At 37.1% G+C, this 25,987-nt stretch overlaps 1 protein-coding gene across 2 annotated transcripts in view; it reads left to right on the forward strand.

The window, feature by feature from the left end:
• Positions 1–23,290, forward strand: part of HSPBAP1 (HSPB1 associated protein 1) — a 61,758-nt gene extending 38,468 nt beyond the window's left edge. For both annotated transcript variants that reach the window (XM_039330087.1, XM_039330086.1), the window contains 5 exons: positions 1,276–1,412; positions 4,027–4,198; positions 15,089–15,172; positions 19,174–19,284; positions 22,214–23,290. In XM_039330087.1, coding sequence (XP_039186021.1) covers positions 1,276–1,412; positions 4,027–4,198; positions 15,089–15,172; positions 19,174–19,284; positions 22,214–22,750 — 1,041 coding nt within the window. In that variant the 3' untranslated portion in view covers positions 22,751–23,290. The remainder of the gene's footprint in view (positions 1–1,275; positions 1,413–4,026; positions 4,199–15,088; positions 15,173–19,173; positions 19,285–22,213) is intronic.
• The last annotated feature ends 2,697 nt before the right edge of the window (positions 23,291–25,987 follow it).

Here is a 25,987-nt window from a genome sequence, read left to right on the forward strand (position 1 = left end):
GACTATTCCAGCTATTCAGGTAATGCCTATATTGTATGAGCTTCGGTTGATTCATGGCTTAGTATCTCCTGAAGCTGACATTCTGCAAGTTCTGCTGACCTTACCATGACTATCCCAGCACTTCTACATTCCTCTCTACTAATGGGATTCTAACTGACCTGATTACAGATATGAACATTATGTACCCTCAATAATGCCATTTATTGCACCCATACATTGCCTCCCTTCACACCAAAGGAAAAGCAACAGCCTGGTTTTGTGTTATCTGTCTCCTTTCTCTCTCCAGGGTCATCAGGTGGCTTGGTTCACCTTCTTTGTATTTCTGTGTCTTTCCTCATGTTTATGCCATGTACCAAGCCATCATACTTGACAATATTCCAAAAAGAAATCAAGAGAAAAGTTACCAAGCTGCTGTTGATTTCTACATAGCTAATAATTAATCTCAACTAGAGAGCTAACCAAGAATATTGTAGATGGCATTAATGATGTCCTCGTGGTTAAAGAAATTGATGTTGATTCCCTTAGCGAATTGGGATGACCTTTTGCTTATTGGTTTCCTTTCATTTTTCATAGTTAATTTCAGGAGATTCTGGGCATATGACGCTATTAATTCTACAGCATTGTAGAATAATACTTCTTAGATTTGCTGTACATTTAGCAATTGATGCATACTGATACGTTACAGAGTGAAAGAAGAGATAATTTGAAAAAAGCATTGGTAGAACCTTTCTTTCAAGGATATCCAAGTAAGATAATTACAGTGGACTACAAGCACCTAGGTTGATTTTCCTTCCACTTGCTATGTACTTTTTGGGGTGCGTGGTGTTCTTAGTCCATCTTATAAGAACGTTTCTGAATAAATCATGGCCATAGGTATCCTCAGCCACCCACAATCACCAATACCTAAGGAGGGAGAGATACAAACTAGAAAATGGCATATGTGACATCATGATCCAAACCCCACTCCTTTTATATGGATGTTGACATCAGATATATGCAAAGGGAAGAGACTTACATTGTGCCACCACATCTATCATCCTTGCACATTTTCACATCTCCCTACACCCAAGTGCCCAAGAACAACGACATCAGAACAGTCAAACATGTATTGTAATGTTACAACACAAATGCCACAAATGATAATTATATCCATTTCCTGGATTGCCTTAGGAAATGCATTGGGTGATGTCCAAGCAAAAATGTGTCTGTTGTAGCTGAAGTCTGCTAAATGCAATTTTGTAAAATCAGGATTTTATTGTATTACCTTTGCAACAGGACATTAGATGGTCTGATTTTGGATTTCCTGGAAGAAATGGAAAGGAAAGCACTCTGTGGATTGGTTCTACTGGAGCAAACACACCCTGTCATTTGGATTCCTATGGCTGCAACTTGGTGTTGCAGGTGCAAGGCAGGTAAGAAGGAATAAACAATTGCCCTATTTACCACCCTGATAGAGGGATTCCTGAATGTTTTTATTTTAAAACTGCTCTAATTTTCAGAGGTTTTTCATGGTGCAAACTGCCTAGGTTCATTATTAAGAAAGATAAACATTTTTAAATGAGAAAATTGATATCAGTGTTAATTAGCATTTAGGCTTATATTGCACCCCATAGCCCTTTATAGCACTCTCTGGGCAGTTTACAATGTAGAAGCATTATTTGCATATAGCCCCCAAACAATCTGACTCCTCATTTTACAATCTAACAAACTTTCTTTTTTCATTGGGATCATTCCTTTTCCTTGACTTCCCTTTTTCTCAGGGGTTAGACAACCTCAGGCTCAGAAGCCCATCCAGATATTGCTGCTGACTTGTCATTTATAAACCGAGAAAGAGAAATGTATTAAACACATGGGTAGGAATCCTATTTTGAGCATTTATTTTAAATTACATTCAGTTTTTACCTCAATCATGCCACTTTTTTGGGGGGACTGTTGCCCCCAGCAGAATTGTGAAGATTGATGTGGATATTGGCAATATGTAGCACTGGTTAATCCGGATAATTTCCAGTTCACCAACAGGAACTTGGAAGCTTGTATCCTTTTATTATTTTATTTTTAGGGCAGACATTCTAATTTTACATTATTCAGATTTCCCTTCTTCTGAGCATTTTCCGCTTTGATTTTTTAAAAAGGGATGACCAGAAATGTAATGCAGCATTCCATAGTAATAGTAGAAATTACATTTCAAATAGTTTGGAAATTGCCTTTTTCTTTACTGATGTGCACAGACTTTCAACTGAAATTTCTACTCATAACTTAAGATTTCTTTCTTAGTGCATTGCCAATTGACACTCTGCCAGTGATCTGTGAAGTTGAGATTCCTTTCAAAGTGTACAACTTTACTTTTAATGCGTTGGATGTTGTTTGCCGTTTAATTGCCCATTCCCCCAAACCTTTTGGCTTTAATAAATATTTGGGAACATCCCTCCCTTGCGTCTTCTCTTATAAATTTGCTCTATGTTATGATTTATAAAACTCTTATGTGCATATTTGGCTTTTGCTCGTAAGTTAAAAACGCAGCATTATGGAATATATACCCACAAACCATTTATAAAGCATGTGTTCTGTCACATTAAAATGTGGGAAGAAGGTTTGTAGGTTTGAATGCAGTGAATCCACAGTGAGGAGGAAAGGATTTATTGAGCAAAGTAAATCAAAAGAGTAGCTTCAGTTGCAAAGTATAATATAGAGAGGAAATATTTACAGACAAAGCAATGTTGAATAGAGGACTATAAATATAGGACAGATTCTCACAGCCCTTTTACTTCCAGAAGTGCTTCATCCTTGTCAGAAGACATTCCATAACTAACACATAGCAACATTCAGAGGCTCAGGTGCTGCTTAAGCTAACCCATGGGAAGGTTACTCAGCTTATATAGCATGCCCCTGCACTTGTTCATACTTCTAATTTAGGACATATATTGTTTCTGCTTCTTGAGCAGTAGTTATTGAATTCTTGCGTGAAACAGTGCTAGGTTATCTGCAAATAATTGGCCTTGGAGTTAAAAGAAAGTGAACAGTTTTAAGCTAAGCTATGTAATGGAACAGTTAATCATGGGGAGCAACTGGAGGGATACAAAGGCTTGTTTTGAGAAATCTAAGCTATTCTATGCATAGGCATACCAAAACAAGATCTTTTTGTACTGGAAAGCACAGAGAAGGACTACATCACTCAAACTTCCTTGTCCATAGAATCCTTTTCTGCTATAGCACTTCAGCTTGAAAATAGGGTTGTAACCAGTTCCTCAAGATCTCCAAAAACAGTTGGATGTTTTACTTGAGTAGGTTTACCTCGGTTGGAGCCTCACTAGATGTAAAAGAACTTGTTTTCAGCTAAGCATGGATAGGGATGTAGGAAGTTGATCATTACAAGGTTAGATCTTGGTGTAGCATGCTATGTGAACACATCTATTGTGATTTTTGCCGTAAAGCATGGATATTGTAATGGAATGTGTGGATGACCTTGGGGAAAGAGAGGAAGAGGTGCTGCCTAGGAAACAATCAGACAAAGGAGGCAGGAGCCCCCAAGAGCTTAACGGTCAGAGGAAAAAAATTAGGAAGGATCTACCCTAATAGATCAAGCAGTTAAAAGTGAGGGCGGGAAGTTCATACTTTCAGACTTGCAAGATTCTGTTAATTTAGCCTTACAATAAAGTACAATTAGCTCATCTATCGTATATGCCGCCGTATTAGGCGACCCGGCGTATAAGACGACCCCCGTCTTTATAGCCGGGCCGCATTCCTAGAACGTCGTCTTATACGCCGGAAACTACCAGTATTTCCGGCGTATAAGATGACTCGGCGTATAAGACGACCCCCGTCTTTGGTGCCGATTTTAGCGCTCGCGGAAGTCGTCTTATACGCCGGCATTTACGGTAATTGTCTTTCCTGTCTGGTTTGCCTGGGAGGGCTAACAGATATGCAATCTATGGCTTATCATGATGTGTGAACTTAGGCAGAATCTTGTCTATTTGCACTTGTACCATATATAACTTCAAGATGCAAGTTTCCATTATCTTTTTCCAGGAAAAGGTGGCATCTGTACCCACCAGAAGACTCCAGGCTACTTTATCCTACCAGAATTCCCTATGAAGAATCCAGTGTATTCAGCAAAGTCAGTGTGCTTAATCCAAATCTGAGGCAACATCCACTGTTCAAAAAAGCCCAAGCCCATGTGGTTACACTTGATCCTGGCCAGGTATTTTCTCTGCTCTTGCTGTTGTTTCACTAAATATGAAATTGAACGAATGAACTGAATGTGAATGGGTTTGAGCCCCAACATCTAATTTAATTTATTTGTTACATTGTTATACATTGAGACTCAGTTTGGTATAGTGCAGGGGTAAGCAACCTTTGCTCTTTTATGACTCGTGAACTTCAACTCCCAGAATTCCTGAGCCAACATGGCTAGCTCAGGAATTCTGGAAGTTGATGTCCACATATCATAAAAGAGCCAAGGTTGCCTACCTTTGGTATAGTGTTTAGAATAGAATAGAGCTGGGACTTCTGGTTTTGTATGGTAACGACCAGTCGCAGGCTTGTGGATTCTCCGCACCCCCGCAGCTAATTTTGCCCTGCCAGGGGACCCTAAATGGGTCTAAGTCGCCCTGGAGAGGCGACAAAGAAAGAAGGGTGCTCCGACGATTCTGGAATGGCAGTGGCCATTCCGTTCGACTTGGGGAAAGCCTTCTAACCCAACAGGAGAAAAGCTGGCCATATTGCATTGACCAGCCCAAACTACTTACAACTGAAGTCTAAAAGCACTAATCAGCACAACTGTGAACAGCGTGCTTGAAACTGGGTGAGGAATTTGATCTTCTCTTTTCTCTTTTATATTTAATGTCCTGGAAAAGATCCCCAAGAAGAAAAATACCTCCAAAAGGGAAGGAGGTGGATTTCCGCCCCACCCTTATACTAATGGAAGTGGCAAATTAATCTTTTTATGGAGGATCAAAATATATGGAAGTGAAATAAATATAAAACCTGAAACTTAAAGCTTATATCTGGATATATCTAAAATTGTTTTAATGGTTAAGACTTTCATTTAAAAGATAATTGTTCATTTTGGAAATTGAAAAACAAATTGTTCCTGACACCCAGTGGCAGATGAAGACTATGACAGCTATGACTTTAATATAAGACTTGGCAAAATCTGGGAAAAGCTAATCTGTGTCTGTGACCTTCAAAGCTTTAACAACAAAGAACAGCTGTGACAAAAAAAGATAATAATCTGGGCTGTAGACAAAGAGAGAATTATAAATTTCAGAAAAAAATCTTTTTTGAACTATTTGGATTACAAATATCTATCTAATTGGGATTCTAAAGCTATTTACAGAGAAAAGAAAGGAAGAGGAAAACTCAAATTCTTGGCTATCATGGATCAGAGACATGTAGAAAGAATATATCAAGAAAACATAAATACATCACAGGAGGAGATATATAGTATACTGCAACTAAATCAAAGAACAATGACTTTAAACCACAAAGAAATCCAAAACAACTTTGAAAATATAAAACAATCTATTTCCAAGTTAACTCTACAACAAAAAAATTCCCAGAAAACAACAACAGAGAAGGAGCAGATAAAACAGATAAATGGATGTAGAATTGAGAATAGAGACTTAAAGATGGAACTTAACCAAACAAGGAAACATGATTTAATCCTAGTGAGAAAAAATTCACAAGAATTGGAAAAAACAACTTATCCCTTAAGACTATAAAATAAATCTGAGGATAAGAAAACAGATCAGATAAAATGGACTGTAGAGATTTCAGGAACATTGGAGAGAAAGGAAATGATAAGAGAAGTGAAGAAAAAGAAAAAGATTTTCAACAAACATGGAAAGACAGAAGTTCCATACAAAGAGACTTCTCCTGATTTACTTTTTATATCTACAGCAACATTTATGAACATACGGAAAAACTTTTTGATTCATCAAAATACATTGATTAAGAAAGATATTGGGCAAAAGAAAAAGACTAAAGTGGAAACTAAGAAAATAGATGATGGGACTTACCAGAGAGAATACTTAAAAAAGAAACATTTGTTTGAATATGGTTAAAGAAATAGAAAAGTTTTGGAATATATATCTCACTCTAAGAGGGATGAATTCTCTAAATATAATATAGTATGCTTTTTCCCTTTTTTATTCTCTTTCTTGATATGAGTAATATAAAAAAGTTGAAATGGAAATGTTTTAGATTTTTAAATGTGATTGAATTTAAGAAAATTATAATGGATAAAAATGTTTTGAATAAGAGTTAAAGGACTAGATGACTAGATGTATTAAATGGAATGTTTAAAGATTAAACATTTAATTATGGTTAAAAAGAATAAGAAATTTAGGAAATAAATACATATTAGCTTAGGAGGGATATATATTTTAAATAGTATGTTATTTTTTATGCTTCTTTACTCTTGCTTTTCTTTCTTTTTTTCTACTGTTTTTTCTATTTCTTAAGAAATGTAAAAGTGTGAGATGGTTCATATAGAAAAATAGAGTTGAGTTCTTAAATGTAATTGATTTTTGAGAAAATCTTAACCAGTAAGAATATCTAGAATTTGGTGGGAGAAACAAATTAAAATAAGGACTGTAACAGGATCTATGATAAGGCAACCAAAATGATTGGATAGAAAAGAAATATTATATTGATGTGATTATTATTTTTAGGACGGTTGGGAAAAAATATACTTAATTGTTATCTATCAAAACAATAAGAATTGTATTAACTCAATATTTGCAAAAGAGGATATTTTGGGAAAAGAGGAAATCAACTAAAACTATTATGTGGATTATGGATTATAGAAATCAATTGTTAGTGATTGTTTTACAAAAGTAACCCAGACAACACACTGTTCACCAATTATTGTGATTTATGCTTTTTAAAAAATCAATAAAATATATTACAAAAAAAATAGAATAGAATAGAGCTGGAAGGGACCCTGGAGGTTTTCTAGTCCAGTCCCCCGCTCAAGCAGGAGAACCTATACCATCTCAGACAAGTGACTGTCTAGTCTCTTCTTAAAAATCTCCAGTGATGTAGCGCCCATGATTTCTGGAGGCAAGCTGCTCCATGGGTTTAAAGTTACCAGGCTAGATGGCGAGTTCTAGTCCTGCCTTAGGAATGAAAGCAACTGAGTGTCTGTGGGCTACTCTCTTCTCTCAGCCCAACTTTCCTCACAGGGTTGTTGTTGTGAGGAAAATAGGAGGAGGAAGGAGTATTAGGTTTGTTTACCACCTTCAGTTTATAAAAAAAAATATATGAAAAACAAAGGTCTGTGTATTCCTTATATATATCTTTAATTAACTATAACTATAGTTACTTTAGTTATAGTTATTATAGTAATGGGGTGGGCTGGGGGCGAATCAAATCTGGTCAGTTTGCATCATTTCATCTCTTCCAAGTGAAAATAGTACTTTATGAAAGAAATGAAAGAAGGTCATGGGTATGTTTCTTGGTATGCAAGGAACTTTGAAGGTTCTTAAGCTTCTTAGGATGGAGTAGAAGCTATCTCTGCTTTGACAGTTAGTAATTTGCCCAGTTTGGACTTCAGATATGGTTATGTGGAACCAGCCAAAAACTTTTACATTTTCATCATGATGGATAATTCCATAATGGAAACGCTTGCCCAACAGCCATCTCACTTCTATTTACAGCATGCATTAGCATTCGAATGGAAGCTTTCAAAGTAGTTTTAACAAAGTCATGTGAAAGTTGATTAATCATACTTTACTGGATGAGAGGGCTACAATAAATGAGCAGCGGCCTTGTGAAAGATTTTTCTATTTGCCAGAATTCTAGGATCTCAGCCCTATCAGCATGATGCCTTCCAAATTAATTACTCCTTTGTTCTAAGTATAGCTTTCATTACATAATGAGCTACTTTTCTTAGATTTGGGTTGTCCTTTAGTCTCTGATGTCACTCAGTCCCTGGAAAGTGTCCTTTAGGGCAATATGACCCTTACACCAAAGAAGGTTCTTATCCTGCTATATGTACCAACCTCTATTCACTTTTGGAATTTTCTTGGATGTATTCCAGCGTAGTCATGTATAGAATTGCATTGATGTCCTTCCAAACACTTGTCATTGCATTATATTACTTTCTGTATGGCATGAAAAATGGCTATGATATGCAAAACATTCCACATTAAACCATTTCAAATTTGCAGCACCCCATTTTTCAGCTTGAAGTCCTTTCTTCTGAGTGTAAAACAGCTATGTCAATTGCAAAATGGGTTGTTTTGTATATTCTTCTAGTGTGTTAAACTTGAAACAGCATTTTGCTTTTGAAACACAGCTGTTCCAAATTCAGAATATTTCCAAAATGCTTCTAATGGCCTGTCTCAAACTCATGACTATCACTTCACACTCAAAACAGGGTGTTTAGAATTTGAAGCAGTTTAGATTTGAAATGTTTTGCACACGCCGATAAATATCTTACTGATCCCAAAAACCGGAATAAACTGACTTCTGATTTTTTTCTTTTGTTCACGTTTCAATTTGTGGCTTTTTCTTATGTTTCTGTTTTCTTAATGATAGCAAGATATTGTCTTGCATTATGATTGGAAATTCAGTGCAGATTGTCTATTTTAGTTGATTGCAAATGGTAATGAAGCTGGAGTATCACAATTTTTAATTAAACTTAAACTAATTGTAATTCAAATGTTGTTCAGAATAGAAGACTTATAGCAGGGCTCCCAAAATTCTGTGACACAGGAAAAGCTGAAGACTGAAGAATGCTAAAGTTCTCTAAGGATGTCATTTCAGAACTACAAGTTTGGATACAATTCAACATAAGAAAAGATTAGGTCAGAACTGTCTAGTGTTGAAAGAGATGTGATGAACCAAGATGAAAAAATCCTCCAGTAGTCATTCTTTTAGTTAGGTATTGTTCAAAAACAATGCAAAATATTATGCCTGCAAATACAGTTACTTGAAAGTTTCTTGTCGGCATTACATTACTTGGTAAACTTACACTATTCTCTGTTCATGTTTGGCCATGAACTATAATGCCATGGATTAAAATATTGCAACAATGCAAGACTGGAAAACTAAAATAAAGGTGTGTTTTGATATTCAGCATAGCAGTAGTTGGGCACTAGGTGTGATTATTAAAAGAAACTTAATGTGCCTAATGCCATCTTCTGGCCATTGTGTCTCATTTCACTACTTATCCTGATCTTGGTAGTGCTGAGGAATCTTGGTTTCTGTATATATATTTTAACGCACCCTTGGCCTTATTTTTGGATGAACAGAAGCCAATGGAAAATAGTTTCATCCATTTTAGAAGATTCGTCAATTATGAAAGCTAAATGGGGTAAAATTATAAGGTGGCTTCCTAAATCCTGCCCCATATTTCAATCTTTGACATGATCTTTAAAGCATCTGTGTGAGCCTCACTGACAGCCAAGTTCTAGTAGGGTTCTTTCTGTATCACTCTTGCACCTGCAGATGATAATTTGAGCCTGTGGGTTTATAATTGCTTCCTCAAAATGACAGGAGAGCAAATTGAAAGATGCCTTTGTGAGCCTCTGAGAGTTTTTTTTTTCTTACTAAATTAGCCTCGGCTAGCTACCTGACCGACTCCCAAAAAGGGGTATTGAGAAAAACCACAGGGCCCCTGAAGCAGAAGCAAGAGAAATAATAGACAGGTACCAGCAGAGTAGCCTCGTTCAGAGCTCTTCTTTTTCCATTTGTGGAGCACAAATGTAAACTGTAGATCAAAAGCTGTCATCGGGTATGGAGAAATGATTTGATAGGGCATTAAAGGGGACTGTAATCTCCATCTTGTTCATGCTGAGATTACATTCACAGCTCAGAGGTGACTTTTTCACCTCAAAAAAAAATCACACCCACCCTCTGAATAAACATGAAAAAGCTGTGGGCAGATTTTATATGGTGTAACGTTCTTCCAGTGAGAAAACATGAGAAGAGATACGACTTAGAGCAATCGTTTTATGGGGGATTGTGGGAGCTGAATTCAGGACACACCTCAAAAGGGCCAACTTGGTTGACGTAAATAGTTTTTGTTGTGTGCAATTACCTAATTGCCAGTTTAGTGGCTATAATATTTATTCAGCGACTACATTGGCTTTTTTTTTAAGCTTCAGGGGTACATTATAATATCCAATATATTATTCTGTTCTTCTCCTTTCCTATTTTCTACTGTTACAGGTTCGATCACAATAAGAGAAACTAATTCAGATGGTAATATCATAATCCTAAAAAGAGCTATGCCTATCTTTGAAGTCATACACACATGCACACATATACCCAAGGTCTTCTTTCATGTCAAATCATAGATCTATATCATAAATACATACATGGAAGAGAGAAAGAATCAAAAGGCCTACTTAAGTATAGATTTTTCTGCCTAGTTAGGGAAAATTGGGTATGTAGACTTTCCTAAGCCAGATTGTGGTTGGTTGAATCTGACTTACTGTGTTGTTTGAATCAAAGCTTTGTGGTTTGTACTCCATGGTTTATGGCTTAGTGTGTTGTGTGAATCCAGTCAGTTGTGGATTGGATCCTTGTTTCCTCCAGAACCAACGTTATCTGGGGTGGGAACCAAGAGGTATTTCTTCCTGGGCACAATTCCCTTGCTCAATGGCAACTTCCCAACCCCCAGGTTAGGATGGCTCCTTCCTTTCTAACTGTGTTTGTGTGTTTATTTTACCTGCCCAACACCAATGGGACATTTAATGAAACCAAGATTTTTTTTCTGTAGTTTTTGAAGCAGAAAGGGCAACATAATTGGGAACTATTATCTTGTAGCATCTGTTTTTTTAATATAGTTAGTTTAGCTTTTTCTAGTCTGATAATAGGTGTTATTTTTAAATGCATTGTTTTACTGTTTTTATTCCTATAAGCCACCTGGAATGATAGATGAAAAGGCATTGGAATGCACATAATCAATCTTTAAAATATGTCTGTCTTAATAACAGTAGCTTAGTGTGATCTTTGAGAAAGGCCAGTTTGTCCCTTCAAATACCAAGATAAAGAGGCGAGAGATCATATTTTCATTCCTAGCTTATGACCATAGTGTGAAACAGGATGGCAGAATAAATAGGCTATTGTTCTGATACAGTGTGACTCCTCTAATATTTTGAACTGACCTGATCTGTGCTCCCCAGACTAGAGTATAGATTGGAATTTAGCAGGCCAAGTGGACTCTGCATTTCTGCTGATGTTTTAGTCCACTTCTTATCTGAATATCTAAATGAATCAAAATACATTTATGTGCCCTGGTGATTATTAGCTACCAAATTTGCATTCCATTCCTCCAGTCATGTTCTCAATGTCATCTTTGATAACTTTGTATTTCTCCCCAATGTAAATTCTGATACTTCTATGTACATTTTATGGTCTCTTGGGTTTTTATTTATGATACTTCACTTGCTTTCACAATTCTTAAACAGATCAGCATAAAGGTAGTCCTTGACTTACAACCCATCAATTAACCATAACCAAGTTATGACAGACCCCCCCCCCCAAAGCTACTTACAACTGCCACACACTCCTGGCCACATGATCATATTTCAAGCTCTTGGCAACCAGATCACATTTATGATCGGTTACAATTGTCCCATAGTGAAATGATTAATTTGTTAAACTTTTTGCCAGTTTGGAATAATAGATTTGTGATTCATTTAACAACCATGTGATTTGCTTAACCACCATGATAATTCACTTTACAATTGTCATAAAAATGGGCATAAAGTGAAATCCAGTCACTTGATGCCTTAACATATGACTGCAATGACTTACAACTGAAATTCTAGGTTCCACTGTGGTCATAAATCAAGGATTAACTGTATGGACAGCTGTTGCTTGAACTTTTGCTGGATTCAAAAATATATTATTTTACTATTTATTGACTTTTGCAAACTGTATAGTAAGTTCTTGCTCAACCACTCTTCCAGCTGATTAGCAGATGTTTTTGGAAGAGATACAATATATCTCATATGATTATTTCCCAAACTATGCAGTGTCTTATGTTATGAAATAAGAAGTTAAAAGATTGAATTGGAATTGGTATTTGAATTGCTGAGCAATTACACCCTAGTCTGCAGCATTTTGTTGAAGTTCCCAGATGTCTTTTCTAATGTTTCTCCTGTTTTAAAACAAATTATTTATAAGAATGCTTTTTGACTTATCTTGGGAGATGAACATCTGTTTCTAAATAATTGATGACATCTGTATCATAAGCCAACAGTATATTTATGTCACCCTCATGTGATCACCCTCTATATTATGGGTGGTGTATGGAGAAATGAATGTTTAGACATGATTCTTGATAAAACATAGGATTATTGCATTGAAAGAGACTCTAGATAAACCAGCTTTCCCCAATGTGATATTCTCTTTTCAGTGAAATAGTGCAGAAAATCGTATACCAGATTTATAAGTAAATATATATTTCAAAATTTACATTGGCTGGATATGGCAGAAGACTGGCATATCACTGTTGACCTTTTTTGCAAAACTTTGTGGATTTTCATGTCTAAATGTTTGGCTGAATGTCTTGTATGTGTCTTCTTCAGAAGTATTTGTAGAGGAGAATCTATTGGGACCCACACACTCTTTGTAGCTTGAAGTGACAGCTGCTTTAGAAAAACTCTTGAAAGATTATTTGGCTAAATTTTGTCTCTACCTTTCTAAACCCAGTGAATTAAAAGAAAATGCTAACTCCTTGTATGTGCAAGAGTCAGGCTTAAAACACCTGTTGGAAATAATCTCATCCCAAACATTCTTATCAGTGCCCCCCACCTATAGTAAATACTGGTTGAATAAGACAATGAAAGGTTTTTGTTTTGGTTGGAGATAGGGTGGTTTTAAAAATAGCAAGTGAAACACTGAGACCTTGAAGCACCTTTCTTTGTCTGTTACGTTATTCAGTAGCAAGGCTGCTGATAGGGTGCTTCTTGCTTGAATTTGCATGTCATCAAATTTTCCAAATTCAGAATTGCCAGATTGCTTCCAGGGTCAGAGGTTCCACAATTCTGAACATCGTTTGCTAGAAGAAAAGGATGGAAGAGGGCTTACTGACTTCATGCCTTCCCATTGGCAGATAGATGGTCAGTGTGAAAGAAATGTGTCCTGCTTCCTACTGAAGCCTGATGTCAAATTACTTATGCCTAACTTATTTCTAGGATATGTTTAAATCTATTTTTTTTTTAAAAAAAACAAACCTATGGCAGTGGTGGCGAACCTATGGCATGCGTGCCAGAGGCGACACTCTGAGCCCTCTCTGTGGGCACGCGCGCCATGCCCCGGAGATGGCAACTGTGTTCTTCAACCAGCTGCCCGCTAACTCACCAAGGTCCCACGTGGCCAGATGCATCCCAGCACCCATGCACTTGCTGGCCTCTGTGTGCGGGGGCCAATGGTGTCAGGCAGCCTCTCCTTGCCCTGTGACATGCCACCCCTGCCCTACCTCGCCTTGCCTCGCCTCACCCCAAGAACCAGCCTCTTGCCCACCGCCCCACCCGCCAGAGACCCCTGGATCTCCCCCAACCCTGCCCGGCCCCCACAGGCATCCCTCCCCACAAGCACCATCGGGCTGGCCACGCCCACCCATCTTCCATAACCACTGTAACCACGCCCACCCAGTGGGCCATGCCCACCCGGCACCCAGCAATACATAAGTGGGTTTTGGGTTGAGGTTTGGGCACTCTAAAAGGTTCGCCATCACTGACCTGTGGCTTCTTAATTGTGATGATCTTCAATTAGGCCAGCAACTAAGGGCAGTCATCATCATATGAATGTAATGGAGCTCATTTAACCCAATTTTATTTTTTTTGCAGCGGTTGTTAAATGAACATAATGGCTGTTAAGTGAATCAATGGTTTGCTATGGGTTTTGCCAAAAAACGGAATGTTAGTTTTCAGCAAAACCATTGTAAAGCATAGTCATGTGACCCTGGGATGTTGCAAATGGCCATAATTGTGGCCACATTGTCAAGTGCCCGAAATTCAGTCACATGAACATGGACTGAATAGCCCAACTATTCCAACTTTGGATCCAAGTCATAAATCCCCTTTTCAGGTAGTCGTAACCAAGTGACAGTCATAAAGTCGAGGACTATCTGTCATTTTTAGTGATAGTCTCTGAACTCAGCTTGTACCATCCAGTCCTATTGATTTGTTAATTTGTAATTTGACAGATAGTTCTACAATTTCATTTCTTTAATTTGTGTTTCATATAGTTTGTTGTTTGTTGATTTCACAATTGCTGACTAAACTCTGTGATTTTAATAGGGCATATTTTATTTCTTTCACTTTTTATAAAATACCCAAGTGGGATAGAGGTGCTGCAGAATATATTATCCATAAAAGTCATAATTTCTTAGATCAGTGGTGGCAAACCTATGGCACACATGCCAGAGGCAACACTCAGAGTCCTCTCTGTTGGCAAACGCGCCACCGCCGCCAGCAGCAAGTCCATCAGGCCGCCAGTGCTGCCCAGAGCAGGAGCCCCACCCAGCACAAAGGAGGCGAAGCAGCCGACCAGCAAGCTCAAGTAGAGGTGGTAGAGCAGAGGTCACCAGCCATTGTCGATTGGTGGACTGGAAGAAAAGGGAGGGGAAAGCATTTTACATGCGTGCATGGGGCCGCAAGCACGCACACGCTGCAAATGGGGCAGGGCTAGTGCCTGCGTGATTCTCACTAGCCCTGCCATGTTCTTGTGTGGTACAGCGCCTTGTATCTGCAATTTGTGGCACAGTGGCAGCCATTTTTGCACCTTGCAGCATGGTGGCCCATTTTCGCGCCCTCGGATTTTGCGTGCCAGAGGCGGCACTCAGAGGCACCTCTCTGCCCCCTGAGGGCACCACAGTGCTGATGTGGCCCTGGCACTTTGTGATAAATAAGTGGGTTTTGGTTTGTGGTTTGGGCACTCGGTCTCTAAAAGGTTCACCATCACTGTCTTAGATGTATCAAGAGTAAGTGGAGATCAATGATAAAAGATTTAAACTAGTGTTAAAAGTATTGTTTTTAACCTTTTCTGTTTACAGTGCAAATGCTCTTGTCCAATGTACATGTTTGTAAGAAAAGAACTTCTCAATTCTCATTCCTTTTTGCTTCAGGTCTTGTTGGTCCCTAGACACTGGTGGCATTATGTGGAGTCCATTGACCCCATCACCGTTAGCGTTAATTCCTGGATTGAACTGGTACATTTCTTATAATTATTTCAATGATTTTAATCATTTTATCTGTTAAAATTGCCAGCTGCAAACCATATGGAGTATCATAACCTGCATATTCACAAACAATCCATTGATAGCATAAATTTTATTGGGTTAGTTTATAACAAAGATTCATAACAAAAAGATTGTTTAATTGGCAACTTTCCCACAATTTCATGCTAGAGTTTTTCTCCATAATGATCTTGGCAATTAAATGAGGAGCTCTTAGTATGGAAAGCATGTATGCTACTATCAAGCTACACTCTCAGCCATGACATCTGTCTACCTTATTGTCAATTAGTATTATGCATATGTAGGTACAATAATTGCAGAGCAGTTACTAGAATAACTTTTTCTTCCATCCCCCTCCCATTCGTTTTGGTTTCCCTAGCACTGAATCACTGAGGCCCACAAGAGGCCCATCCACTTATAACCTGTAACATACCACATACATAAATTATGCTACATAATTCAACATCTTGATTGCATAAATTTTAAATCAAAGTGATGTAGGTAGAAATGAGACCTGAAAGAATGATTTATAACAGACATAGACACGGTCTCTTCATCCATCTGACATCAAATATGTGGAGAGGAAATTGGAAAGAGGTATCATTGAAGCTTGATGGGATTAGAAATCCATTCCAGGCTCTGTTTTCTTGTGTAGTTGAAAATCCATTTAAATGTATTTCAACAAATTTGACAGATCTCAGAGCAGTTGTTTTTTTTTTTTAGTGCAGAGCCAATAAATCTACATCCTTTGATCAGGAGACAGATCATTTGCAGAGGATATGGAGGAGAAAATTTGAAACACTGTTATTAGATAAAGAGAGTGCCTTTATATTTTGTTGAGAAAGTAGATTGGTATGATCTCCTAATTGTAGGTTGTGGCTGAGTTGATATGTTAAGAAACTGTGTGTGGTAATACTGGGTATAATAGGGTGGGTAGCTAGTGGTTCTCCAGTGGTGTCTAATGATCTCCTAGCAGTTCCAGCCAGCATGAGCAGTAGGGAGGGATACTAGGAATTGTGGTACACCAATGGCCAGAACTCCTCCCATTCATATAGGATGTCTTATACATTATTTCCCCGCCTCACACCTCTCAATATAGCCCATATATTTAAGAGTAAAAAAGTAAGCAGGTACAATACATTCCAATTTTGCTTGCCAAAACCTCACAAACAATATAAGTTGAGCATGGAGATTGTTTAACTTGAGGAATGCTAGGACTACCCTTAGTTTGTGGTGACAGCTGATTATATCCTATTATCTCCAGAGATGATGGCAACATTCCTTTCTAGATGTAGGGTTATCCATCTTGGAAAAACAATACATGACATCGATGTTAAAAAGTAATATCAAGAACATTTCCATTATTCACTCAAGCAGTACTCTGGCTTATGGCAATAAGCAGCTGCTATCATATTGATATGATAAGTGAGTGCCATGCCAGTTTCAACTGCTCTACTGATACACTTAATTATTCTACTCATGCTTTACAATAAGAGGAACAGGGTTTAGTTTGCTTCTGACACATTGAGACCAAGCCAAAGTTTGCATTCTAAGATAAGTGATTAATATTATTCATGGGCTTCATCAGGCAGAATGAACTTTTCAGAGCTGCAGTACCCTGAAAGCCTGACAATTTTCATATGGCTAAGATAAGCTGCTCTAAATATGCATTATTTCAGATGCTAAAAGGTGAAGCTAAATGTTTCAGACTTAGCAAGCTGTGTTGTGATAAACTATATTAAAAGCCTGCAAGAGAAAGTTTCTTGTCCCTGAACGATACCAATTTTGTGGAATTACTGCTCTGTACAGTAATTCTATATATTCCTGACTATATGACTTAACTTGTGGTCATGAGAAAAACGAGCAGGAAGAAAAACTTCCCTAACTATTTATGCAGCAGCAATAACATTTGAAATAAAATGGTAAGACTTAATGCAATTCTAAATTCTACACGAGTTTCTTCTGAATCTCCAGAGCTAGGATTATCCAATGTATTAATGAGAGACTTAACAAAAAGAAACATTCTATCAAACCTCTAATATTGCACTATAGTACACTTTTTTGTGCCTCTGAATCAGTGTTGACTCTTAGTGACTGGCTGGACAATTGCTTGCAGTTTTCTTGGCAAGATTTCAGAAGTAATTTGCCCTTGCCTATTTCCTAGGGCTGAGAGAGGGAGAGAGCAAGTGGATCTCCTGATTTCAAGCCTGTTTCCTTAACCACTACAACAAACTGGCTCTTTGTAGTGCACTATGTTGCACTAATATAAAGGAGGTTTGTACTGCTTTAATTTGAGCTACTATCCATGGGTGAGAAGGATTGATATATCATCTGCATAGACTATTGCCCATACAGATCACAGAAGTGTGTTTGTACTAGGAAACAAGGTGCAAGTGCTTCTCTTGAATGTTTTCAAGCAATCCTATCACATGATATAAAGGTCAACTTCAAATGTAGGATGCTGAAGTCTGGTTGGATCTGAAGCAGAATTTTGCTTATCAGAAAGCTCTGTTAATTTGTAAATTATAACTTTGAATTCTTTCAGGCAGATATGAGTTATCTGATATAAATATGACATGGCATCATCAAAAATGCAACTGGCCTATTAGGTCTGCACAATGATGGCAATAGATGATAGGAGGAAAGGCAGAGAAAATAGGAAGAGAGAAAAGGGTGTTGTTATTGTTTTTTAAGAGTTTCTGTGGGAAAGTTGTAAGCTGCTGATCAAGAGCAAAAGTTGCATCTTGCTATCTCTTTGCTACATCCTCATTTTCATATTCAAGCAATCAAGCCTCACTTCTTCATTCTGCCTACAGGATTGTGGGGCACCGATACCATTTTATGCAATGACTTTGTTCCTTGTTGCCCCGGAACTGTCCCCAGCTCCAAGCAATTCAGCTAAACATGAAGGCTTTGCTTTCTTAGGCAGCTCATCTTGATGAAATCTAAATTAGTCTTTGTATTTCACCACCTAAAGGCACCCAAGAAAGACATGACACCTTGTAGCATGTAAGAATCAATTACAGAATTCCTGTTTCATCTTTAAAATACTATGCTGGTATCCTTCATTAAAGCCAACACTGCCTTTTTCATCCTTCTGTTGCTGTGTAAGACTGCAATAATACATTAGTGAGCTGGTGAAACTGCCAGATGACAGCAGGCTCCCTGAAATTTAGAATAATTTAGTAATAGCTCAAAGGGCATTTGTGTTCTCTTAGTAATTTGTGTGTGAAGGAGACAGTATGTGTATGTTTAAGAGCTTAAATCTTTGAGAGATAAAGTTTGGGACATGCCTTTTTGATCTTCCTAAATTAAAAATTCTATATATTAGATGATATCCCTCTGGTATAAATTAAAGTTCATAAATCTCAATTTAACAAGACACTAGTGCAATAGAACAACTGCCAATTAGGAAAAATTATATAATTGTTTGATCAGGCAGCTTTTATGGGCATTTTATGAAATTATGAAATCCCGGATAAAATAGCAAGGGATGTTAATTACCTTTTCTGCCTATTTTGGAAATCACAGATCCTTTTAACATGAGTGCTGTGATTTGTATAATACAAGACAGTATTCCAGAGCCTCTACAACTGCTAGATAAAGTTTTGATTCTTCAGAATATTAGAGAACCTTCATAATATGACTATAAAATGAAGCATACCTCCTCCCTACGTGCATACCCTACTATTTACACCAGTGTTTTTTCAAACTCGCCCCCTTTTAGATTTGTGGACTTCAGCTCCCAGAATTCCTCAACCAGTAAGGCTGGCTGGAGAATTCTGGTTGTTGAAGTCTACACATCTTAAAGGGGCCAAGTTTGAAAAAACACTGGTTTAGACCAATGCACAAAGGAATGGTCATAGCTTCAAAATACATTGGACTCAGCATATACAAATGTTCCTTCTCCTGCCAACCAAAGTCCTTTTCATTATTCAAAATATCCCATGTTTTCCTTTCTTTTTTTTTTATAGGATGCAGATCATGAAGCCCGCATAGAAGAGGCAATAACTCGAACAATGATATGTGCAATCAAGGCTGCAGAAAACCCCAGTGATACAGATTCTTGGCTCAACCCCACAGAGGTTTTCCTCTTCATTTTATCCTCTAAAGTTTTTGTGCATTTTTGCCTGAGTGATATTATTGTAAATTGCCAATCCCTGCCTCAGTTGTATGCAGCAAGGATTAGCATCTCCAGAGTGACTAAGCATGAATATCTCTGGCTGTTTCATTTGATCTTAAGTTTGGTACTAAGCCAGAAATGCAATATTGGTGCAGACTGAGTACCATATCCTTCTGTAAAATATGGATTTTGCTATTATCTCTTTTTGTACGCTATACACAATCAGTGGATTTAGCAATCTGAGAAAATATAAATGTTTTGGAGTTGTTAGATTGTTGGGGGGTAATGTTATAAATCTTGATACATTGCATGATTTCAATTCAGCAATGTTTGTGTAGTCCGATTTAAAAATTATTAACATTCTACTATTTAGAAAGCTTAAAATATTGAAAATAAAAGAATAGTAAACATTTTATCAATATTAATAGCCACTTAGGATGTCAGAGTTACAAACATAACTCTGTTATGTTTAACTTTTAAACTTTTAAGTTATTATTTAACTTTTCATCCAAAACTGAATATAACATACAGTAGTGGCCAAAATTGTGGAGACCTTTTGGGAAAAGGGTATTTTTGAGATCTGATGGCTAATAACACCACTTTTTTTTTTTTTGAGTAGTACCATAAATTTATATATCAATGGAAAGATAATTTAATCAAGAATGTAATGCAACAAAGTTTGTTCAATTATCTGTACTGTATTTTATGAAAAGTTATAGCCAAATAACCAGAAAAAGGAAGCACAACTTGCTTAGGTTGATATCAGGTAGCTTTTCTTCATCTGATTGTAGCCAATGAGCACGAGTGTTTAGAGAGCCAATCAGGTGTCATCTTGTTTTGGCAATGAGCCAATTAGATCACAGTAGGATTCAGTTATTGATGTTATGTATTGAAGCTGAGAGGAGGACATTTCAGTGTGTAATGTGATCGCTATCAAGTTGGTTGGGTTGTTTTGTGTTCTTTCATTTAGTGAGCTTGTAAAACGTAATAAAATTAAAGTAATGGTGCAAAGAGTTGACTGGTTGCCCAGAAAGTGATGTAAAATAGTATTATTAAGTGAACAAGGCTACAGTTATAAAGAAATTAGAAGAAAAGTTGGTGGAAACTTAACCAAAGGTGGCATTTCTACTGTACACTTTTCCCAAAAGGTTTCCACAATTTTGGCCACTACTATATAGAAGAACCACTGCAATTCACATCAAAATATTAGTTATTTGATAATAAGATTCAGCCATTAGCTCCTCCTCCTACAACAGGAAATGCAGTTTGTATGTTTGAGGATGCACTTTAATAAGTTCATATATTATTATGATGTTGCAGGATTTTGTGGGAAAAGAGCACTTGGCCAGGGAGAGCTTCAAACCACACACCATTCCCTTCTTATGGGCAACCCCATGCAAAATCAAACAAACATAGAGTTGGTATTTAGCTGTCTCCCTCTTTTCCTTCACTGGAATGGTTTGCTGTGGGTATGCATTTCCTTGGGAGCTGCTGTCATCCCATCTTAGTTAAATGGGGATGGAAATACCTTTGGGATGTGCCCAATATGTTCTTTAGTGCTCCCCCAGCTGCCTGTAATAGTTGAGTAAGAAGATTTATGCCTCAACCTTAGCATGGAGAATTCGCTTTTAGAGGGACAAATAATGTACATTAACTCAATTATACTTCCTGAGTTTTAAATGGGAAGGAGCTCCAAAGTTATATAGTGCCTTCAGGTGTCTGCCTAAAGCACGGGGATTTCTGGAAGTCTTTGACTACTTCATTTCAGTTTGTTCCAAGTACTTTTACATGCTGGTTCTTACATTTTGATACCTTTTATTCTCTGTGTATAATTTGGGGGTCTGTGAAGATTATTTTTTTTAACTGCTTTATTTTCTGAACCACTTTGAGTTCCTAATTTTTAAAAAAGCTGAGATATAAGTGCAATAAGTATTATATAAGATGTAATTCCTTGTGTGCCCAATCACACTTGGCCAATAAAAAAAGTTCTATTCTATTCTATTCTATTCTATTCTATTCTATTCTATTCTATTCTATTCTATTCTATTCCATTCCATTCCATTCCATTCCATTCCAAATAAAGATGTATGTTCAGCTGAACTCAGGGGATAAATTGGATTCTTTTCTCTCATGATCCCAGATATGCTTGATTGGATGGGAAGACCTCATGACATGGGATGTAGCACAAAATATTTTAAATGAAAGTAATACTGTGTGAATCTAAACTTAATACTTCTTTTAGGACAAGGGACAGATTTAGAGAGCATCCAGTTGTATATTTTCAGAAATAGGGGTCAACCATTCTTTCTTTGTTCCAATGTCTTTGAGTCTAGCACTGGGAATTTTTTTCAGGCTGCTTGAGACTTGCTCTAAAAAGTAACTTTAAAATTTTAATTAAAAACTTTAAAATTAAAAAAATTAAGACCTTATGATCTTAACATCTAACCCATTTTTTTTAATTAAAGTTTTTTTTTCTCCAGTTCTCATTTTTTTCTGCATCCTGCTTTGATGAAGAGTTTGGAGCAACTCAAATGCTGATATGATATTTTGATTGATCCCTATAAAACACAGCTTAACTGTGAATTTTACAAAAATACAAGGATGCTTTTTTCCACTCCCCCTAAAAGAAATAAATAGAAAGAATGCTAAGCCACTACAGCTTTTCAAATTCAAGGATGGTGAAGGTAAAAGAGTTAAAGCTGAGAAAGAAGCAGAGATAAATAAAATATATGTGTGTATTTGTGTGTGCATGGGCATGTATTTAAATCCTCACAAGACAAAGAACAAAGCAAATAAAAATAATGAGAATAGCTTCTGGGTGGGAACTGCTTCAAGAAATTCTTAACAGTCATGTAGATGTTAGCTTGAATTCTATTTTCTTTTTTTTCTAGGTTGAGGTAACATCCCATAATACCAACCTTGAGTATTTAAACAAAGCGGTGTCTTCCTATTTAGAACATCAGAAGACAAGTGTAATTAAGCACCAGGTCCCTCAAATGCACAGTACTGATGGAATTCTTCAAGAGTCATACAAGAGGAGGAAAGTACAGATCAATACAGAATCTGCGTGCATAAAATCTAAACCCTGTGACTCTAGCAGAACAGTAATTGAAACAGAAAAGCTGACAACAATTCCCTGTGGACAGAGCCTTTTTCAGGTTTTACCACAGTCCCAGGAAACTTATCCAACTGGAGTAGCTGAACGTGAAAGTGAGAGACATTTTGGAAAATTACATCCTTTTGGGAAGACATCTACGATGACTACTAATTCTGGGGCCCTCATGGAGGATCTAGAATGCGTGACCACTTCCCCACAAACTCTCATTTCTACAAATGATTTGCTAGATTGTGCACTGAACCCACAAGTCGTGGGTTTAATAGCTCGTCTTTTATTGGAGAAAGTGAATATTTCGAATCCATTGAAATAAAAAAAGCAAGGACAAAATGTTCTCTGGAAGCTCCTGAACTTTGGAGAACTAGTAAACAAGAATCGAAATGCATTTTAAAAAGTACAAATGTAGACTTCCAAATAATATAATGGTTAAGCCTGTGAAAGGTAACGGGGCAGATAATACATTAGGAGCATAATGGCATTATACACTGTAGCAATAGTTATAATAAACATTTCACCTAAAGGTTTATAGGCTTTTATAACACTGTATCATTTTAGGAACTTTTGAATAGATCTGTCAGGTTAATGGTTATTGTTCCGACATGTAGACATGGCTCCTGAATCAGAGAGAGAGATTAGTTTATCTAAAGCCAGTAATCCAATAGGTGATATTGGAAAAGTATTTCCAATCAGAAGTTCATGTTCTTACAGAATTAACTCAAAAGAAGTGGGGGACAGTTACGTCTACTTTTCAGCGATTAAGTGTTTTTCCTCCAGCCATCTAATTCCTACATGGCAAATGGACTCTAGTCTCCGAAAATCTGTGCTGTAATAAATGCATTTAATCTTTGCCATATACAGTATATCATCCATTCTTTTCCATCTAGTTCAGGGTTGTCAAACTGCTGGCCCATGGGCCAGACGCGTCAGAAGGAAACTGTGCCCCCCCCCCCCATTGCCAGCAATGGGGAAAGAGCTCCGATACGTCACACGACGTCCCGTGACATCGCGAATTTGACATGTCTGATCTAGTCCATGCAGAAAAAATGAACTTGGATGGGCAAACATTAGTTACAAAATAGCACATGCAAGGATGTGTTTTTAGATCAAGGTTCTTGATTACTGTGTTATGGTTTTCCATGGTAGTCATCTCCCAAACATACTTGCTTGTTGATTAAATTCCCTAAATAAAGCTGTCCTTTCTTAAACATGGACATTCCAACCATTTTCAATTCAGAACCATCCAGATATGTTGGACTACAAAATCCAGCATTCCCATTTGTAAAGAAGGCTGTAGTAATACTGTATGCTATGTGCCTATAAAAAAACATATCATTGTATTATTTACTGATTATTTTCTTTCTGCGGAAACTCCTCTTGATGGATTACAGCTTCACACAAACATATACTTGACAGATTTCTATCTTGCCTTTTAATCTGCTGATAATCATAAAATAATACTAATTTAAGACATAAAATAAAGGATCAATAAAATGCAAAGCAAAAAAAAGGCAAGTAGAATATCAACAAAATCCCTAAAATCTACCCCTAACCTCAGCAACGCTTTAATAGGTATGCACATATGCACAAAATGTATTCTTGTCTAATGTTTTGCTTCACCACTAGAATCTGCTTGGCTAGTATCTGCAAAACAACTTCCAATTAGTAAATGCACAAAGCACCTGTCTAAGATGTAAACACAAGCTTAGGTTTCCCATCTATATACTCCAAGACTTCCCCTTTGGGTTACTGCCTTGAGCACTGAAAATCTGAAAACTCTTCCCAAAACTGTGGATTAAACCCATTGATTTATAACTACCATACATTGTTGGAGAAAGGAAGTGAAAATCAATAGGCAGAAGAGATCAAGATATATTTTCATTGCCTGTGCCTACAGCAAAGATTTGTTCCCAAGCCACTATGATTGTTCTAAAATACGAAGATTGATGCCCACTGAGTTGTTATGAGCTGTTTTCCTTTCAGTACTAACCAACTGAACAGTGTTTTCAGTAGCATTACCAAACAGGGCTATTCAAAAATGGATGTAGTCCTTTTGTTGCAGTGCTGATCCTGTCAATTGTTCAGTAAAGTCATTCAAAGCACCTGATTACAATCCAATATATAATTAGACTTCCAAATCAGTTAATCATGGTTTAACTTTATTGGAATACCTGGAAACATATCTCAGGAAAGAATTTCACTCAGGTAGTCAAAAAAGATTTTAGCTCAGCTTTGTTCCCCTTTTAAAAAAGTGATGCTTTGCTTGGTGCTAAATTTAAACTAAGATCCCAATTTAAAATAAATTCTGACAATCTTAACAAGCCAGATTTCACCAATGGATCGTGAAGTTGTCTTCTAAGGCTAACCCAGGAGTCAGCAACTTTTTCAAATCATGGACTATTAATGGCCTCAGAAGGTTGCTGCATAAGCTAAGTGCCTACTGTGCTCTTTAATTTTTTAAATATCAATAAAACCAAATCTAAAGTGTCAAATATATAAGATAAATGGTGAGCCTATTGAATGTGAGTTCTTTTACCTATGCAGGAATGGTTTTTACCAGCACTGGGTCATGGTTAAATCGTTTGAAAAGAAGCCCAGCAAGGGCTGAGGTAAGTTTTAAATATTATACAAATTATTTAACTACAGTTACCCAGGTACCTCAACCACTATAATGAAAGTATTTGGGACAAAATTAACCTCAATGATGACCTACTGTATGGTTCAGAATTGTGTGGCCTTAATAAAGCTATCCCACTTAAACAAGTTCAGACCCATTTTTTAAGATGCATACTGGGAACTGCCATTGTGATTAGAGCAGAAATAGGTATCTACTCCTTACTTAGTCATTTAATAATTAAATTTTGTACATACTGGCAGAGGATCCATACAATAGACCTTGACAGACGTCCCAAAATATGCTTAACAGATAAGGATGACCCAACTCCTGGGTCAGCTAACTTTCTAAAATCATTTCACAACATAGGTTTTCTACCCAACATCTACTCAAAGGCCTCCCAGATATGGGAAATGTTTGAAACAAAGAGTCCTAGATATTAGTGCTCAAACTGACATAGAATTATTGACTCAAAAATAGATCCCTAGGTTGGTTGCCTAAGAAAATTATTTTTCAGCCTGAAAAATACCTGTCATTGAGTCTGACACATATTGTAAGAAAGATCTCTTCTAAAGCAAGATGTGAATTGTCCATGGTCAAACATGGGTGCTTTCACCACTTGCCATATACCAGAGGTAGGCAACCTTGGCTCTTTTATGACTTGTGGACTTCAACCCCCAGAATCATAAAAGAGCCAAGGTTGCCTACCCCTGCCATATACAGGAGAGAACCTGCATATGTGGTACCTGAGCCATTGAAAACGCTTCTCATATTATGTTTAACAGTCAATTATATGCCCCCACTAGGCTTAAATGCTTATCATCCCTAATGGAAAGAATAGCCCACTAGCATTTCAACCACAGTTTTCCCTATTTCCTCCTGGGCTCAAATGGACATAGAACTGCTAAGTATATAACTAAGAATCTGATACATTGAACA

The sequence above is a fragment of the Crotalus tigris genome, unplaced genomic scaffold (genome assembly GCF_016545835.1).
Source record: "Crotalus tigris isolate CLP2741 ecotype Arizona unplaced genomic scaffold, ASM1654583v1 scf7180000024424.1579004, whole genome shotgun sequence".
In the NCBI taxonomy this organism is placed as follows: domain Eukaryota; kingdom Metazoa; phylum Chordata; class Lepidosauria; order Squamata; family Viperidae; genus Crotalus; species Crotalus tigris.